Source organism: Oryzias latipes, chromosome 5, assembly GCF_002234675.1.
Source record: "Oryzias latipes chromosome 5, ASM223467v1".
In the NCBI taxonomy this organism is placed as follows: domain Eukaryota; kingdom Metazoa; phylum Chordata; class Actinopteri; order Beloniformes; family Adrianichthyidae; genus Oryzias; species Oryzias latipes.
The window spans coordinates 13358313-13377394 of NC_019863.2; the positions used below are offsets into that span (position 1 = coordinate 13358313).

Sequence of the window (19082 nt, forward strand, 5' to 3'; positions counted from 1 at the left end):
GAAGTCTTTCGCTTTGCTTTACTTTTTAGGAAGGTTCACTTTTTCAAACTTTATATTTCCCTACCCGATTTTGAACATCTGTATCAACATCAAGTACAACACTTTATATTTGTTCCTTTGGTACGCAGTTTCATACCGCAAGGCGGTTACTGTGGAGGCCATGGCTAAGAGGGTACGCTAAGAAGTGTCATATACATTGTTGGGAAATCTGTTTCATCTGTGGTTTTCTTTGCTCAATCCATTGTGTCTTCGTGTCTACAAGTGGTGTCATTATGTCTGTTACTCTTACAACAACTGAACCACATCTTCTTTCTGTACACTTTTGCATGATGACCCCTCATTCCAGACTTTAACAATTGATCTTTCCATCACTATTGTCCTTGCTTTGTGTATTTGACTAACGTGGCCTTTGCACGTCTCTGACCAGTCATGTCATGTTATGTCATGCCACATCTTATATTGCCAGTGGATTCAGTTGCATTTATGTTTACAGTGTTTTCAAAATTGCATAATTGTGTTTTGAACTTAAAAAATGTTATATTGTCCTTTTGTATTATGCATATATTGTAAATAGGTAAAAGCTTTCAGACTGTTCTAAAACGAAAGCGATACAAAGGTCATCGTCAAGCGTTTCCATCGGGTTGATGATGTTCTCTGCTCGCAAACCATCACGATGTTCTATTTGCAATTATATAATCAAAAATGAAAATGTTTCTTTGAAAAACTATTTTTAAGTACCTCCTTGATCTACAAACTGTTCAGCTTTGCACCTTCACTAACAATTAACTCAAAAGAAAAAAGATAGCAGCATCAGCCCATTAGCCCACTGGCATTTTTTAGCAACAGATTTTCAGAGCAACAGAGAATTGAACAGTTTTCACTATACATGGCTCATAAAAACTTCCAACTGTTACTATGATTTGAAACCCCTGCACCTCATAGTGGAGAAAAACCAACTTTACATCAAAGTTTGCAACAAATCCCATTTTTTACTTGAGAGAATAGAAAGCAATCTCTCAGCAAAATGTCTAAATAATGAGGCTCCTTCCTGACGTGGGCACATCATTATGAATCCTATTGAAGGGACTAAAACAAATTGTACAGGCGAAAAGTAGCTATTAATGCAACACTCTTTCTCCAAAATACCCTGGTCCTTCTTCACATTCCTCACTGTTTCCTGTTTTTCAAGACTAGCTAAAGGATGTAAATGGTGCTGTGGGGGATGGATTGGTCTTATTACACAGGTTATAGTTATATATAGACATGTGTGTGTTCACAGTTAGCTTAGCCTCTTCAGTCAGGCAATGGTAAGCAGTTCAATTGCTGTGGTAAAGCCCCACCTCAATAAACAGAAGGGCTAAAGAGGTTTGTTTATTGGGTCCACCTTGGTCTGACCTCTGTAGCTCAGGGAGAGGCAGCATGATTACAGAAGTGTCAGTGCAGCCCAGAGAGAACAAGGCCACACTACCTCTGCTGGCTGCTTCCCAAACCCATAATAAATCACATGAATAAGTGCAAAATCCACAGGTGTAAAGTAATGCTAAAGAAAAACAAAACAAAGCCTGCTAAACTTAAAAATTTAATAATTTATCCTCAATGTCTGCATGCAGTACCTGCTTGACTGCTGGTTTACCCAGATGGAACATCAAAGAATAAAATCCAGGACTGTCTAAAACAACATGGCCCCTTTGTTCAAGTCCAGGGTATTAACAGTGATACAAAGACACTGGATAATTGGTAGTCCCCATTTAAAGAAATGCTGCTATTCATCAAAGTTTGATAAAAGACCCACTCCATGAAAATCCTGTTTTTAACATGTTCTTGTGGTATTTTTCTCATGATGGAAGACATATTTTTAGAAGATTGAACTCAAAACAGTTTTTCTGAGTGTTTCTTTCGTCAAATCATGGGGAATCAGGAGCAGAAGAAAAAACGGTGTTGAAAAAATCTTGTAGCTCTTGTGCTGTTTTGTGGGGTCCAGATGACCTCACCCTTACATTGATGTGTTCTCCCTCCCATGACAAAGGTGGACAGGATTTCATATCTGCTATGTACACCAGTGAAAATCAAAAATCATTGAAATAAAATGTTAAGGACGCCGTCTTATGGGTTCCAGATGACCCCACTCCCAACGTTAACATGCCTTAGATAGCACAAGCGGTACCTGTCACAGAGGTGCTCCAATCGTCGGGGTATAAGCTGAGCTGGCATCTGGATCTAAACTGTACAGCTGGATAGCTCTAATATTGTTCGCCATTTTTGTTGCACCACTAATGTTAGGTAGGTGGGTCTATTGGGCTGTAAGGTATAGCGGGAGAGTATGTAATGATTGACAGGAAGGGGGGGTTGCTTAGTGCTAATACCCCCACCCACAATTCAAATTTCTTATGAACAAGTGCCACTCTGCAAAACCTATGTCCTAGAAAACAACACAGGTTTTTAGATTTGGGCTAATAATAGCATAATTGTAGTTAAAAGACCACTGGGAACACTTTGAAAATAAATCAAAAGATAATCAGAGTGGGACTTTGTCTGATCATTAGCAGTATGCAGACATTTTTGGAATTTGTTATTCTCAAAAATTCTAATGTGAGGTAACCACGTGTAAGATAATAACCATTCTAGATCAGACTTTTTAATCCCTGTGCAATAAAAAACTCATCATAAACCAAAAAATATGTATAAATCACTCTGTCTCCTGACAGGAATTATTTTACAGCAAAGCTGAAACTCTACAGTTCTTCTACTTATGTTACAACGTTTCATCCGCTTTTCAGGATTTGGTTTAAAGAATACCTTGAAAGACACTTTTTTCATATTCACAAAAGTGTCCCTTCTCTCCATTTCCCACCAATCATCATCCAATCAAGGTCTTTTACTTGTCATATTTGTGTTTTACGCTGATGCCTGGGGCCGTCTCCCCCTTGCCTTTGTGCCATTTTTCCTAAAGTTAGAACAAGGCTCATTATATCAATGTGCAGTCAAAGTTTCTACCATCACTCTCAGAGATCCAGCCATTACAGAAAGTTTCTGGAATCTGCTTCCAACACGTGTGTATTTAAAGAAACTTGCATACCTGATTTCTGGAATTGTGTTTTCTCATTTGGTGCTTGGCTGATTTCATATTAACTTTTGTAAATACCTTTTAATAGTTATGGGCCGCAGCAGTTACTCAGTGCAAGGACCAGATTGTTTTTTTAATTCTTTTTTGAGCAAAACTTTCTCCTCCAAGACACACTTAAAACTCAACAAAGGGGGATGGTCTCGTTGTTCCCTGGCTCCTGCCCCCTAGCTCGCTGGATTAGCTGGGCTGCTGTCTGCTGCTGGTTCTGGGTGCCGAGCCTCCTTTCTTTGCTGGAGCATTCAATGTGAACAAAGCACACTCTAAGAAGCACACATTAATTCAACCCACCTGCTTATTCACTTTTGCACAAATATGGGCGTGGGTACTGTTTTTACAACCCTCTCCAAGAATGTAGGATGTGTAAATATCGTGTGTATCTGTCTGTGTGCATAAGTTAATTTCAGTCGGTGCGTCCTGTGAGATAAGTTTTCCATGTTTGAATATACTTAAAACCTGTAAATATCTGGTACAGACTAGTTATTGGTGCGTGTATGTGAGAACGAAGTAATGCAATTTACTTATGACAGTCCTATGTTATGACTCTGTATTATCAACTGCCCCCCCCATCTTTTCCATCTTAACCCCTTATCCCCCATCTCTAACATCCCACTCTCTCCCTCTCCCTTCTTTTTTCCGTCCAGTTCATATAAACATAATTATTATAAATAAAGCTTAGCCTCAAATACAAAAGGGGTTTATACAAATATACACTCTTGTTTGTCTGAAGATCCATAAACTCATTTCAGCTTTCAGCTCCTATCTGCGTGCTCAGCTGTTGGACAGGACAAATTAAATGAATATTAAATGGTTTGGCTATGAAGCTAAAAATGTTTCTAAATGGACGAGCTTGTATATTCGATGTGAGAACTTAAAACAAATAGATCAAATAGAATGTACAAACATTCGCATCAAAAATTTGCATCTGTGTGTTCAAATGTGACAGCAAGTATTTCAATCATTTTGTATTAACACAGACAGAGAACCACAAATGCAAATCAAAAGAAAAAAGATATTTTTTTGTTGCCTTTCAATGAGAAGTGTTCTCTGCAAGCTTTGAATGGAGACATGGAAGCGAGACGGCTGCCAAGAGACCGTCAACAAATTGCAAACTCTGAGAAAAGACCATTCTGTAAAAATCCATAACTCTCAAAAACGAAATAATATATGAGCTGGTAATGAAGACTCATCCGCAATTTCGATTCAAGTCTTCGAGCATCATTGGGAAGCTAACTGGGCAAATTGTTGGCATTAGAAGTGGTAGATTTTGAAAGGTTTTAGCAAGGCAAGCTCGCAAAGGAAGCGTTTCCTTGTTGTACTCACATTTACTGGAATTACTCAACATTTAATTCATAAATCGATAACTTAAGCTGAAGAAATATAATTTCATTAGGAATCTGGGCGGGGTTAACAAAAAACCTCAGTTACCAAGGAAATTCAAAAGCTTACTTTTACCAATTCTTCTGAAAATTATATAGACCTCTTCATCACCTCCAGGAGGAGAGTGAAAGGCCTGAAGCATCCACTCAGCCAGTGCGAGCAGATAAAAAGGGGATAATGGGGTGTGGTGGGGGCATGGGAGGGTTGCGCTTGTGGGCCATACAACAGTACACATGGCTTTAATTATTTTACATTGGTCCACTGATAGTCTAAAAAAACAAAAAACAAAAAGGTAAATCTAATAAGATCGGTTGAACAAAAAGTGTTGCATGTGTGCTCTTGACTGCTCCACCTGTAATCTATTATCATGCATCATATGAAGCATTTTATCATATTGTTGGGGTGAGTTACAGTTCAGTAAAACTATTAAACATTATAATTTCTTTCATGACTCTATAATGATTCAGCCAAATGCACAGTTTTTTTTCTTTTCTATGAGCATTGTCATTTATTGCACATCGATAAATTATGTACCGTATGTATTGCATGTTTCATGAGAATGATATTTTAACAATATTTCCTGGAAGGAAAAGGAGCTTGTCAGAGTACCTATGTGGCTTCTGTGTGACGATGAACTGGTCAGTTGTCCCCAGAGAGACAGCATACAGGCGGTCAGCAGAAGCACCCTCCTGCACCCACTCTGGAGGTCCCTTTCCCGCATCCTGGGAAAAAGAAAATTGACAAAATGTGGCATAAAATTAACAAAAAGCCAAATAAGCAGACAAAAGCGCAGATCACTTGGGCACAAACCAACCAGGCCCCCTAGTTTTCACTTGGCACATGTGGGCAATTAACGTAACTTTTAAAAGCCACAAGTGTGGATCTGCAGGGTTTTTAAAGTGGAATCTTCATGGTGTGAAGGATTAACAAGCTGAGACACAACAAGTGACCAAAATGTGACTGTAGCTACAGACTGCAGAGGATTTAAATGGCTTGACTGCATTCATGTGGTGCTTTTTCTGCCCCAATTGACCACACAGAGCACTTTGCTTATTCTTGTTTTTTTCTCTCTCTTAGTCAAGCCAATAAATGCATCAGAGGCAATGCAGGGATTTGGATCACACCCATCAACCCCAGATTAGCTGCAAATGCTTTCCCTTCTTGACTGCAGATGAGCAGTATCACCAAAATGGAGTCTTCCAAATGCAAAGGTTTTAGCGTGAAGAAGGTTCATCTAAATATGCCTCTATTTAATCTGGCCCACCAGACTGGGATAATTAATACTGATAATCCATATTAATGTTTTGTTTTCCCTGTAATTCTGGTGCATCCCCATAGATGGGGGCACACACTGAAATGTATTTAGGCGCAGAAAGTTATTTTACATTCACGTAGTATTGGTAGATTTTGTAGTTTTTCTGATCTTCATGTGTGTTTTCCAAGTCGGTCAGGCATTTTTCCGATCATTCCAACACCACATGAATGCAGCATTTCCCTACATTTGCGTTGCTCCCTGGGAGGTGTAGGATCCAAGACGCAGGTGACCAGACATGGTGGTAGAAACTCAAACTTTCAATATATAAACTTAAACTTGACCAAAATCATGGAGAAACAAAGGAGGGTGACAAAGAAGATGACCTGACAATGACAAACTGAAAACCAATGACTTAAATACACTGATGATAATTATGGTAAATCAAGATAGCCATGTTTAATTTGCAACCTAAACCTGGAGTGACTGGCAAAAGGGAAAACAGCAAAAAGACCATGACCAAAAACCAAACTTAAGTACTTAATCCTCACAGAGAGACATCAACCCATTGGTGCAATTACCAGCAAAATGAGAAAAAGTCACAGTTTCTAATTTAAAAAACTCCAAAAGGTTCTATAATAATTTTTAATAAAAATTTCATCAAGATTGCATGTTATTTTTTTCTCTAATAAAGTGTATTACCAAAACCCTTTATGGGTATGCTTCTGCTTGTGGTCCAGCCCTTCCATCAGGTTTTAGAACCCTTTGAGCTCCCCAATCTAAATGGAGGTGGTTGTGAACAGTGGTTTTGTGGAGGGAGACCCAATTTGTGCAAAGACAAAGCAAGTCTGTATTTCAAACTACACAACAGCTGGATTTTCACCACACAGGTTTTTGCAAATACTTGGGTTTGTTCAGCAATGGTCTCTTGCAGCCTACCAAAACGTGAGCATAGATTTTGCAAGTCTAGAACAGACTCAATATAGGAAATAGAGCATCTTTGAATTCTGATCCAAAAATCAGAAACGAATGCATTTATGTGAATCATGACAACTATACTAGTCATTCTCGCAAAGATCAGCATGTAAAGAAAAGAAATATCTTATATGGAAATGGGGGGAAATAACCGCACCTAATTCACAGCCCTTGACTGTCAGCTTCTCAATGTGCATAATGTATACTGTTCTCTTTCCATCTTCCTTTGTGACTCAGTTTCTTCCACCTGTCTTAAATTCTCATCTCCAGCACTCTAAATCCCTCAGATTCCTTTTTGGATTGTGTTTGATTGGTATTTGGGTTATGCAGCTTGTGCGGCATCTTCTGTTTACCTCAGTAAGTGTGATTAAAAACTCTTTGTTCTGCACCTGCCTGCCTGCTCTTGCCTGTCTTCTGGCTCCTCATATTGCCTGTAACAAGTATAAAATAGGATGAAATGACGTGCAGATACCTGGCTCTATTTCTGCTGACACACTCAGTGATCACATTAAAAACCACAAACACAAGCTTTGATTCATATCACCAATTTAGATGAAGGAGCAGACAGAAAGCCGTTTCTTTTTTGTTTTTTTTACTCTCTTCCGTTGGCTTTTGTTAAGAGGAAAATGCCTCATGTGCTTAGAAATCTTCATATATTTTCAGACGACTGTTGTCCAGTTATACTCTCCATCTCAATCTAAAGGGCCCCGTGAGAGTGGAACAAACAATCAGCAGCACATCTTAATGCCTACAGAGCCCACATCCTCTCTCCTGAGGAAAAAGCTGCAAATCACAGCTTTCCTTTGAACTCAGTTCCAGTGCAGAAGCTGAAATTAGCCAAATGTTTGGTTTCATGCAAAGAGATCAACTCTTGCTTATCTGGCAGAGGCTCACACACACGAGACAGCTCTCAGTGAATGATTTTGTACCGACACAGAGATGAGGAGATCTTAAAGCGCAGACTGCTGATGCTATCACACTGTTGGGGAGCGTACTCATGAAAGAAAACAGAAATCACAAGAATCACAGTGACTGGAACATCTCTGCAGAATCCTGAAAGTGCTGTTTGAAGGTTGAGCTTTGGGTAAAGTGCTCCAAGTTAGATTCTGAAAGTAAATAATCCAGATTTGGAATTGAAAAAAGTTCTGGTTTGACCTTAAGTGGCTGATCCTTAGAGTAACATTCTAGGTATTTTTACATAAAAATGGGATGGAACATAGTGCAGTTACCGTAATTTCTGGACTATAGAGCGCACCAGGTTATAAGCCGCACCCATTACATTTTTAAAGGATAAAAAATGTTGTACATACATAAGCCGCACAAGGCCATAAGCTGCATGTGCCCACATTGAAACATGTGTTGTAGAATGAGGATGTGTATGTGCTGAAACCGCGCGCGCTTGTGTAAGACAGAGGAGGAAGCGCGCAGAGCTTAAGAGGGAGCGAGAGCGCGCAGCAGAAGTGTGTTGGGGGTGCGCGTTCATGTTTGGTGTTATGGAGTGAAGGAGAACAGTGATAAAAGGTTTCCCCCAGAAGAACGGTGAATGATTCTTTATTAACCCGCTCTGGAGGCTTTGAGGGTGCGAACGGGGAAGTGAACCCCGAAAGGAAGATCCGCCCTCGGCGGAGAGGATCTCCCTTGCATTTTCCGACCACCGTCAAAAAGAAAAAAGTAATTGCAGGAAAGGTTCAACAAATGATATATTTACAAAGAAAGACGGTACACAGAAAGAGTTTTTAAAGTTTTAATAATATACCTGTCATGGTCAAACACTATGGAGACCCAGTTGCTGGAACCCGGAAGAAACTCAGGAGACGAGGCAGAGTCAGAAGATTTAATCTGAGGGTGATGCGAGTCGTGGACGAGGAGGAATGTCAGGGACAACGTAGACAGCCTGTGACGAGGTGGAGCGCCGAGGACGGCGAGCACAGCTTGGAGCGAGTGGAGGCGCCGAGGACGGCGTAGACAGCCTGTGACGAGGTGGAGCGCCGAGGACGGCGAGCACAGCTTGGAGCGAGTGGAGGCGCCGAGGACGGCGTAGACAGCCGGTGACGAGGAAGAACCAGCGGCACCCGTGGAGGAGCGGACCTGAAGGCGTAGAATAAGGCAAGGTAAGTACGTGGCTTAACTTGGCAAAACTGGACTTAACTAGAGACCAGGCGTAGGCACCGGAGAGAGTGTAACGGACTGGCGTAGTATGCTGGGATGGATCTCCTTAAGAAGGTCTGCTGGTGATGAGGTGATGAGGTGCAGCTGGTTCCAATGAGGAGCAGGGAGGAGGGAGGCAGCTGACGGCGGAACCGTGACAGTGCCCCCCCCTCAACGACCGCCTCCAGGCGGTCCAGGGCGACGATCCGGATGAGCCCGATAAAAGTCATCGATGAGGGCACGGTCCAGAATAAGGGAGCGGGAGATCCATGAGCGCTCCTCCGGACCGTAACCCTCCCAGTCCACCAAGAACTGATACCCACGGCCCCGGCGGCGAACATCCAGCACCTTACGGGCCGTAAAAGCAGGAGCACCGTCGATGACCCGGGCGGGTGGTGGGGAAGCGGACGGTGGGCACAACGGGCTTTCCTGAAAGGGCTTGAGGTGAGAGACATGGAAAGCGGGGTGTACCTTGAGGGCTGCCGGAAGCTTAAGGCGCACGCAGGTGGGGTTAATAATCTTCTCGACCGTGTAGGGACCGATGAACCGGGGGGCCAGTTTGCGGGAGGTGGCTTGAAGAGGGATATCACGGGAGGAAAGCCATACTTTCTGTCCCGGCTGGTAGGTCGGACCCTTCACTCTGCGGCGGTTAGCAATCCGGCAGTTGCTCTCCCGAGTGCGCAGGAGAGCAGCCCTGGCCTGCTGCCAGACGCGCTGAACCTTCTGGAGGTGGTGCTGAATGGAGGGCACGGCCAGGTCCAACTCCTGAGAGGGAAAAAGGGGGGGAGAGTAGCCCAAGGAAACCTCAAAAGGGGACATACCAGTGGCTGATGAGGGATGATTGTTGTGGGCGTACTCTATCCAGACCAGGAACGAGGACCAGTTGGCCGGATTTTGAGCGGCCAGGCAGCGCAGCGCAGCCTCGAGTTCCTGGTTGGCGCGCTCCGCCTGTCCGTTAGACTGGGGGTGATGTCCAGAAGTTAAACTGACCGTGGCCCCTAGAGCAGAACAAAAGGCTCTCCAGACCTGAGACACAAATTGAGGGCCACGGTCTGAAACAATGTCACTGGGAATGCCGTGGTGGCGGAATACGTTCTGGACCACGATATCGGCCATCTCTGTGGCTGTGGGTAGCTTGGGAAGGGGAATAAACTGAGCAGATTTTGAAAAACGGTCGATGACGGTGAGTATTACTGTGTTACCTTGTGAGGGGGGCAGACCAGTGACAAAGTCCATGGCGAGATGGGACCAAGGACGTTGAGGAACAGGCAGAGGGTGGAGCAGACCGGCAGGAGGAGAGTGCGTGGACTTGGAGCGTGCACAGACTTCGCAGGCGGCGACGAACTCCCTGACATCGCGCTCCATGGTGGGCCAGAAGAACCTCCTTCGGAGGAGTTTTAGAGTCCTTTGAATGCCCCCATGACAGGAAATGCGAGAGGTGTGCCCCCAGACCAAAACCGCAGAACGAAGCGAGGAGGGAACATAAAGGGTGTTGGCAGGAGCTGGAGGGTGATCGGGTTCTTCGTTTTGGGCCTGTAGGACCCGGGTCTCAATGTCCCACGTGAGTTGACCAATAATACATGTGGGGGAAATAATGGGAGAGGGTTCCTGACTGTCACTGATGCTGGAGAGACGTGAAAGAGCATCAGGCTTTATATTCCTGCTGCCAGGCCTATAAGTAATAACGAAGGAAAAACGGTCAAAAAAAAGGCACCAACGGGCCTGACGTGAATTTAAACGTTTGGCGGATCGGAGGTAAGCTAAGTTTTTATGATCCGTCCAAACGATAAATTGTTGAGCCGCACCCTCGAGCCAGTGGCGCCACTCCTCTAACGCGAGTTTTATAGCCAGAAGTTCTCGGTTACCCACGTCGTAATTACGCTCCGCAGCGGAGAGTTTGCGAGAGAAGAAGGCACAAGGTTTTAATTTGCCGGTCTCGCTCTCACGCTGGGAGAGAACCGCCCCGACCCCAGAGTCGGAGGCATCGACCTCGACTATGAACTGGCGAAGAGGGTCGGGCTGAATGAGGATGGGAGCCGAGGTGAATAAGGCCTTGAGCTTGTCGAAAGCAGCCTGAGCCTCCTGAGTCCAAATAAAGGGGAAATTGACCGAAGTGAGCTTAGTGAGAGGGGCAGCAATGCTGCTGTAGTTCCGGATAAACCGGCGGTAAAAATTGGCGAAACCGAGGAAACGTTGGAGCTGTTTTCTGGACTCAGGCGGTTCCCAATTAGCAACGGCAGAGACTTTAGCGGGATCAGGGCGGATGTTTCCTGCCTCTATTATAAACCCGAGGAAGGAGATGGTGGGAACATGGAATTCACATTTTTCAGCTTTAACAAAAAGCTGGTTCTCGAGTAAACGCTCGAGTACCTGCCGGACATGGTGGGTGTGTTGGGCCTGGTCACGGGAGTAAATGAGAATGTCGTCTAAGTATACAAAAACAAAACGGTTGAGGAAATCACGAAGCACATCATTTACGAGATGTTGAAAAATGGCGGGTGCGTTAGTGAGCCCGAAAGGCATTACTAAATACTCAAAGTGTCCGAGGGGGGTGTTAAACGCTGTCTTCCATTCATCCCCCTCCCTCATACGGACGAGATGATAGGCATTACGAAGGTCCAGTTTAGTAAAGACCCGAGCTTCTTGGACGGAGTCAAGGGCGGAACTGATTAGCGGGAGAGGATACTTATTTTTAACAGTGATCCGATTAAGCTCTCGAAAATCGATGCAGGGGCGTAAGGTTTTGTCTTTCTTTTGGACAAAAAAGAACCCAGCCCCGACAGGAGAGGAGGAGGGACGTATGTGTCCGGAAGCGAGAGCTTCATGGATGTATCTTTCCATTGCCTGCTTCTCAGGGCCTGATAAATTAAACAGACGACCCCTGGGAAGAGTAGCCCCTTTTAGAAGTTCTATGGAGCAGTCGTACGGTCTGTGAGGTGGTAAAGCGCCAGCCCTGGCCTTACTAAAAACCGTCTTAAGGTCGTGATAGCAGGACGGTACCTTGGAAAGGTCGATGACCTCCGGAGTAGGACAGTGACTTGTGGGAACTGAAGGAATGGCGGAGCGAAGGCAATTAGCCATACAGGCAGTACTCCAGTTGGTGATGTGCCGGTTAACCCAGTCAAACTGCGGGTTATGAGCGCACAGCCAGGGAAAACCTAGGATGACCGGAGATTGGGGGGATTGAGTGACATAAAACTGCATGAATTCATGATGGTTACCAGAAGAGATTAGTTGAACGGGCTTGGTGCGGTGGGTGATGTGAGTAAGGAGTTGGCCTCCTAGTCCAGCCGCCTTGACGGGATGTTCCAACGGTTCTGTAGGAAGATTGAGCTCAGAGACCAGATGGTTATCAATAAAACTCTGTTCGGAACCAGAATCAATGAGAGCCTTGCAAACATGGGTTCTTGAAAGGTTACATAGCTTGACAGGGATGTACAAAAAGGTGTTCTCAGTGGTGAGAGGAGGGTGACCCGCCCGCGGCCTGTCGTCTAGCGGGGGGTCTTGGCGTTTAAACGTAAGGTACACTGGTGAACGAGATGACCCGACTGTCCACAGTAAAAACAGGTACCTTCGTCTCTACGTCTCTGCCGCTCTTCAGGTGTAAGTTTGGAGTGTCCTATTTGCATAGGTTCCTCCGGGGGTCCTCTGACCTGTTCATGAGAAACGGGATGGAGAGATTCAGTGCTTGATGTCAGAGGCAGGAGTTTGACCACCGTTTTCTTTTGATAGTGGGGACGCTCAGCCTGGCGTTCTCGGAGGCGAACGTCAGACCGCAAGGCCGCGGTGACGAGCTCCTCAAAAGTCTTGGCTTCGGGCTGAGAACATAAATGATCCTTGATGGAGTCATTGAGAGATTGGTAAAACACCCCCTTAAGAGCGATGTCCGGCCAACCTGCCTCCACCGCCAGGATACGAAAGTCAATTAAATGGTCACTCACTGATCTGCTGCGTTGCCTGAGAGCTAGTAATCAGCGAGTAGCTTCTTCCTCCTTGCGGGGCTGGTCGAACACCAGACAAAAACTCATTTATGAAACGCTCGAATGGGACCTGGTGTATGGGATTGGCAGTAAGAAAAGCCTGCGCCCATTGGAGCGCCTTACCCCTAAGAGAGTTCACGATGAGGGTTATTTTGCTTTGATCGGCGTGGTAATGTCGCGGAGCCTGCTGGAAAATTAGCCGACATTGTAGGAGGAAACCCCCGCATGCTTTGACGTCACCATGGAAGACCTCGGGTTGAAGCCGGATGTTTTCGTTAGCTGCGTTAGCGATAGCGGGGCCCGGACTTCCGGTGGCGGAGAAGGAGGTGCTGGCTGCGGCGATGGAAGATTGCTGACCGGTAAGGTCCATTAGGGCATGAGATATTCCATCCAGCCGACGGAAAAGATCCTGCTGGACGGTGGCCATCTGGTTCAGTGATTCCACTTGGCGTCCCAGAGCAATCCCCTGCTGCGTGACTGCGAAGCGGAGTCCTTCCGGGTCAGCTGGGTCTGGGCTATGGCCAGTCCGTTCTGTCATGGTCAAACACTATGGAGACCCAGTTGCTGGAACCCGGAAGAAACTCAGGAGACGAGGCAGAGTCAGAAGATTTAATCTGAGGGTGATGCGAGTCGTGGACGAGGAGGAATGTCAGGGACAACGTAGACAGCCTGTGACGAGGTGGAGCGCCGAGGACGGCGAGCACAGCTTGGAGCGAGTGGAGGCGCCGAGGACGGCGTAGACAGCCTGTGACGAGGTGGAGCGCCGAGGACGGCGAGCACAGCTTGGAGCGAGTGGAGGCGCCGAGGACGGCGTAGACAGCCGGTGACGAGGAAGAACCAGCGGCACCCGTGGAGGAGCGGACCTGAAGGCGTAGAATAAGGCAAGGTAAGTACGTGGCTTAACTTGGCAAAACTGGACTTAACTAGAGACCAGGCGTAGGCACCGGAGAGAGTGTAACGGACTGGCGTAGTATGCTGGGATGGATCTCCTTAAGAAGGTCTGCTGGTGATGAGGTGATGAGGTGCAGCTGGTTCCAATGAGGAGCAGGGAGGAGGGAGGCAGCTGACGGCGGAACCGTGACAATACCTGAGCTTTTCTTTCCAAACTAGGGGGGTGACGATAAATGCATCACGGCGGTGATGACTCTTTGCCTTTTTTTTTTTGAAAGTTTCCCCAACACACTTGTGCGTGTTCTACACACGCAGCCCGATGACACACATACTCATCCTACAACACCTATTTAGTTAGTTCATTAGTTAGTAGTTAGTTGTTACTGTTATTTGTTAATAAAGAATAGTGCGTTGTAATTATTACTTGTACCGGTATTTATTTGCGACGCGGCCGCCGAGGGATTTTGTGTTTGGGGGAGGGGCAGGGTCATCACCGCGGTGATCAAGAATCCCACACTGTCACAGCTCTATTCCAAACAGTGCCTATGACGCAGCAGTAACACGGCAGCAATGTGGTAGTAACAGCACTAACAGGGCTGTTAAAAGAAAACATACCAGTAAAAGTCACTGAGAGCAGCAGTAACTTATGGCGCTCGCCTCCTGTGCACTGAAACCATGGAAGTCTTCCTCCTCAGTGTTGGATTGGAATAACGTCAGATATTTTTTTGCCACACTCTCTCTCAGTGTCTCCTTCGTTCTCGCTGTCAGTGTCACTCTGAGGTAAATTCACTCCTGAACTTGCGCTGTCCTCTCCGTCACGCAGCAGACCGGCTTTTCCATACCCGTTGGTGATGGTGGATTTTTTCACAATGCTTTTAACGATTGCCTTTAACTTGAAAGCTGCGTCATATGCATTCCCTCTTGCATTTTCCATGCTGAGTGTCTGTTCGTGCCATTTAATCACAAAGCGGGAATTTACATTAAACTTCCGTCTTCCTTGACACATACACCGTATTCCCCATGTCTCACTCTTACCCTTTCTGCTCGAGCGCCCCTAGCGGCTGTTGGAAAAAGTGCATTAAAAAGGAGAAACAAATGCATAAAAACCACATCATTGAGGGTTGAAAGCGTGTGACAAAAGTAGCGGCTTATAATCCGGATATTACGGTAGTTTATTTATTTGCACTAACGTAACACAGGCCAGGTAAAGACTTTGTGTTTTAAATGTCTTATGTTGTACTCGGAGAATTAATGATATCTTACAATTTTATATGATTTATTTGAACATATCATAAAAATATTTAAAGTGTAATATTTGAGTGCAGAGGCTTTTATATTTACTTAACCTCTTTAACCCTTGTGCTATTTTAGATGACCCCACCCTTACATTGATGTGTTATTCCTACCATGACAAAGGTGGATAAAGGTGGAAAGATTTCATGTAATCCATGGACACCAGTGAAGATCACAACTCATTGAAGAAAAAAGGTTCAGCGCACTGTCTAGTGGGTCTAGATGACCCAACTCCCAATGTTAAAGTGCCTAGGATGGCACAAGAGTTAAAGAACAAAACAAAGACATAAAAAGCAGTATCTTTACTAAGTGTTGCACACAGACTTGCACATTTTTAATTTGAGTAGATGAACAAAATACTTTGAGTTTGAGCAGGAACATTCAATATAACATCAATCAGCATCTTCATCTCTTCAACTTCCAGCACTGCTTCCTGTAACAACATTGCTGGTCTCACCGCTGTTCTGTAAACCTTTCCTTTCATTTGAGCTGAAATTTTTCTATCACACCTGACATTTTTCTCCACTCATTCCAACCTGCCTCCACTCGCTTCATTTCCACACTGTCCATTACTCTGAACAGTTTACCCTAGATACTTAAATGTACAGTTATTGTTATTATATAAAGATGTTTCCACTGCTTTGTAATTTCTAACAACCTAGTACTGTATTATCCGCACTATAAGGCAAACAAAAAAGCCCTTTAAAAAAAACAAAACTACAGTGTACCTTATAATCTGGAGAGCCTTATTATGGAATGATTCTGGTTATATGTAATGATGTTGATGTCAACGATTTTGAGAGGTACACGGTGCTCTGTCAAAATGTTTGGTTGGGTGTTATCGTGAATAGTAGTGGTGTCAGGTTGTGTTCCCTTTATGTGTTACTAACATCGGTGGGAGTTACAGGTATGCTGACATGGCTAACGTGTAGTTACAACCAAGTTATAGAGTTACTGTGAATGCAGTTAATAAAGTCTGACTGACGGTGCAGCTTAATGTGATTTTATAGTCCAGTGCGCCATATATATGACATAATTGTGAAAATAGATAGTTTATTAACGATTCGCCTTATAATCCGGTGTGGTAAAAAGTATATACATTGTATATAAAGTGTGGAAAAAATGTAACTTCCTGAAAACAAAGTAAGCGACCTACTTGATAGAAATTATATTTCAGTTACTATTAACTGTCACGCACCTGATAACATTCACCGCTCATTAATATTTGCCTGTAGATTTCAGTTATTGTGAAATGTATAATGCGATGATTTAATGGTACAAATTCACTGTTGCTTGGCCGGATTCATTAGAGCAAACACTATTTCTTCTTCTTCTACCAGTCTTTCATATCCACTGCAGACTTTCATTAAAGTCTTGTGCTTCAGGCAGTCACAGAAGCTGAGGCTCGTTTATTCAAACTGCACATGTACTACAAAGAACTGAGAAGTGAATGTGTGAGGAAGAAGCCCAAGATGGGGAAAGTTACAGAGAAACAATTTACCAAAAACCGTTAGAGATGAAGAACATTTCTCCTGTAGCACCTTTAACATAAGCATGTTCAAAGCCATTATAATTTAAGACGTCATCTATGGTTGAATTACAAGATTACATGATACTATATACTTGTATTTGAAGAAACTACCGGTGCTTGTGTTTGAAAGTATTTACTAAATAAGGTTATTTTCACACAATCTCCGTGGCTGTGTTTTTGCAGTAGTTAGTTTGAAGAAAGAAAGAAAAAAGATCAATATTATATCAATCTTTACTTCAAGGACTGGTTGATTTAACCCATGAAATGATTGCTTTTCTTTCTTTTTCATAAGGTAAACACTTCTTTCAGTTTGTTTTAATGTAACAAATTATGATTCAAAGAAAATACCACCTTAGTTTGTATCATTAGTTGTGTAAACTGTTTCCATTACCAAATAAAATCAGTTTTATATACAAATTGGAAAAAATAAATTGATATCAAATTGAATTGTGAACATCAAATCAATTTTTTGTTTTGGCAGAGATACCCAGCCCTAAACTCTAGGACTGAACCATGAGGCCAGCCCATCAAAAGTGTAAACTATTCACCCAAAAAATACACCAAAAAACAGACCTTATAAGGGGACATAAGGGACATGCTTTTTGCTGTCCCCTTGGTGCCAGTTTAAAGAAGAACAAAGAAATACTCTGATGCAAACAGGACCAGCTGGTTGTCCTAATGGTCTATTTTTCTTCCTGGTCCAAGCTAGTATACTTCTGCCAAGAAAGCAGCTGTTGTAACAATGAGCATGTTTCACAAAAATTGGAATACTGGGAGAAATTAGACTCCAGCTTCCTCCCACAGTCCAAAAACATACTTCATAGGTTAATTGTGGATTCTGTGGATTCTAAATTGTCCTTAGGTGTGATTGTGAGTGTGAGATTGTGGACATGCGACAGATTGGTGACCTATTCTGGCTGTACTCCGCCTTTGCCCAACAGTGTCTGAATTAGACTCTGATAGCCCCGTAACCCCAAAAGGGATACAGCAGGTTAAGAAGATGGATGAATGAGAGAAATTAAATATTTGCACTAATCATTTGTTTTGAATTTACAAAGACTATGGGAATATGAGCATCAGAAAATCCTGGGCAATGTGTTAGTCTTTTATTGAATGCATTATGGAGAGCATACATGCAAAATTTCAATACTTACACCAGTCTGTTTTTGGTAAATGCTTGTTTACACATGTATAGATGAAAACCACAGAACAAATTGGATAAATGATGAATCATGCAGACATACATCATCTCCTCTAAATGTTTAAGTCAGATTTCTCATTGATACATGGCTGCCATTATCACGAAGAGAATATTAGATTATCCTGTGTACATTATGGATTAAAAAAACTCCTGAATCGATTAATGATTGGACATTTGGTGTGCACATAAACTTGCTCAATGTGATCTTACAGGATGGTTTGCACAAAACCAAACAGTCCAACTGAAGGTGTGGAAATTGTCCTTGGAAATCAATCCATGTGATTGTCCTTGTGTAAAAAACGTACAGCTGTCATAATAAATGCGTGGTTATATTGAAAGATTTACTCTCACTTGTGCTACGTGGGTTCATTTATCATTTTTTAGCCAATGAGATGCCAACTGAGAAGATTTTAGAAAAAAAAAAGTTGAACAGCTAATTGAAACTGTTAGACACTCTACAGGGCGGCCTTGGTGTAGTGGTAGGGTGGTCGAACACATATTGCCGGTTCAAATCCTGCCTTGCCCGCCCTTGTCAAAGCAAGACACTGAACCCCACCTTGCCTCTGGTGGAAGGTTGGCGACAGTGTTCAGCAGCAGAACCGCCATCAGTGTGTGAATGTGAATGTGTGTGTGAATGGGACTTTGACTGTAAAGCGCTTTGGGTCTTTGAGGAAGGTAGAAAAACGCTATACAGGTATTTACCACAGCTGATTTTTAATAGTTTTCTTCTGTAAACAAGGCAATGCTTCAAGTCTGTTCTTACGTGAGAGGTCAGCCTATGTATCTAGTAGAGACAAGAAAGATGAGCTAATTAGAAGCTCTCACCTTATTTGTATGTGCCTGCTCTAACTTTATTTTTAACTTCAATTGCTGGGAAACAACATGTTTACCTGATTAAAAAACTTATTAAAAAAACGTTTTTTACTTATTTTCTGTCTTATGTTTGTTTACGTTTGCAGTTACAGCAAGAGCAGGAGAGAACTCATGTATTTGCTGTGACAGCTGAACTTCAGAAATAATTTAAATTTCTGAGCGCTCTGTTGTGCTTGTTGAAAATTAAATGTTAAGCATTTGCTAGGTGATTGCACATTTTTCATTGGGGCCGTGGAATGCCAGGTTTTATTCCGACATTAAACAAACTTCCAGTCGAGGGCCCGCTGGTGTTCAGGTGGCGTTCTGGAGCTGGTTAACAGGAAAATGGTTCCAGCTGGCTGATGTGCCGCCGAGACCAGGTGGCTCATCAGAAACTGCTCTGAACAGGTAAAGGGGACATATTTTTACGTACATGTGGCGATCAGCGTGACTGTGGC

At 43.6% G+C, this 19082-nt stretch overlaps 1 protein-coding gene across 2 annotated transcripts in view; it reads right to left on the reverse strand.

Annotated features, from left to right (window-relative positions):
- The window catches only part of LOC101172155 (protein FAM19A2), a 124960-nt gene that overhangs the window by 35744 nt on the left and 70134 nt on the right, over positions 1-19082 (reverse strand). For both annotated transcript variants that reach the window (XM_004068798.3, XM_020703220.2), the window contains exon 2: positions 5111-5223. In XM_004068798.3, the coding sequence (XP_004068846.1) occupies positions 5111-5222 (112 nt within the window). In that variant the 5' untranslated portion in view covers position 5223. The remainder of the gene's footprint in view (positions 1-5110; positions 5224-19082) is intronic.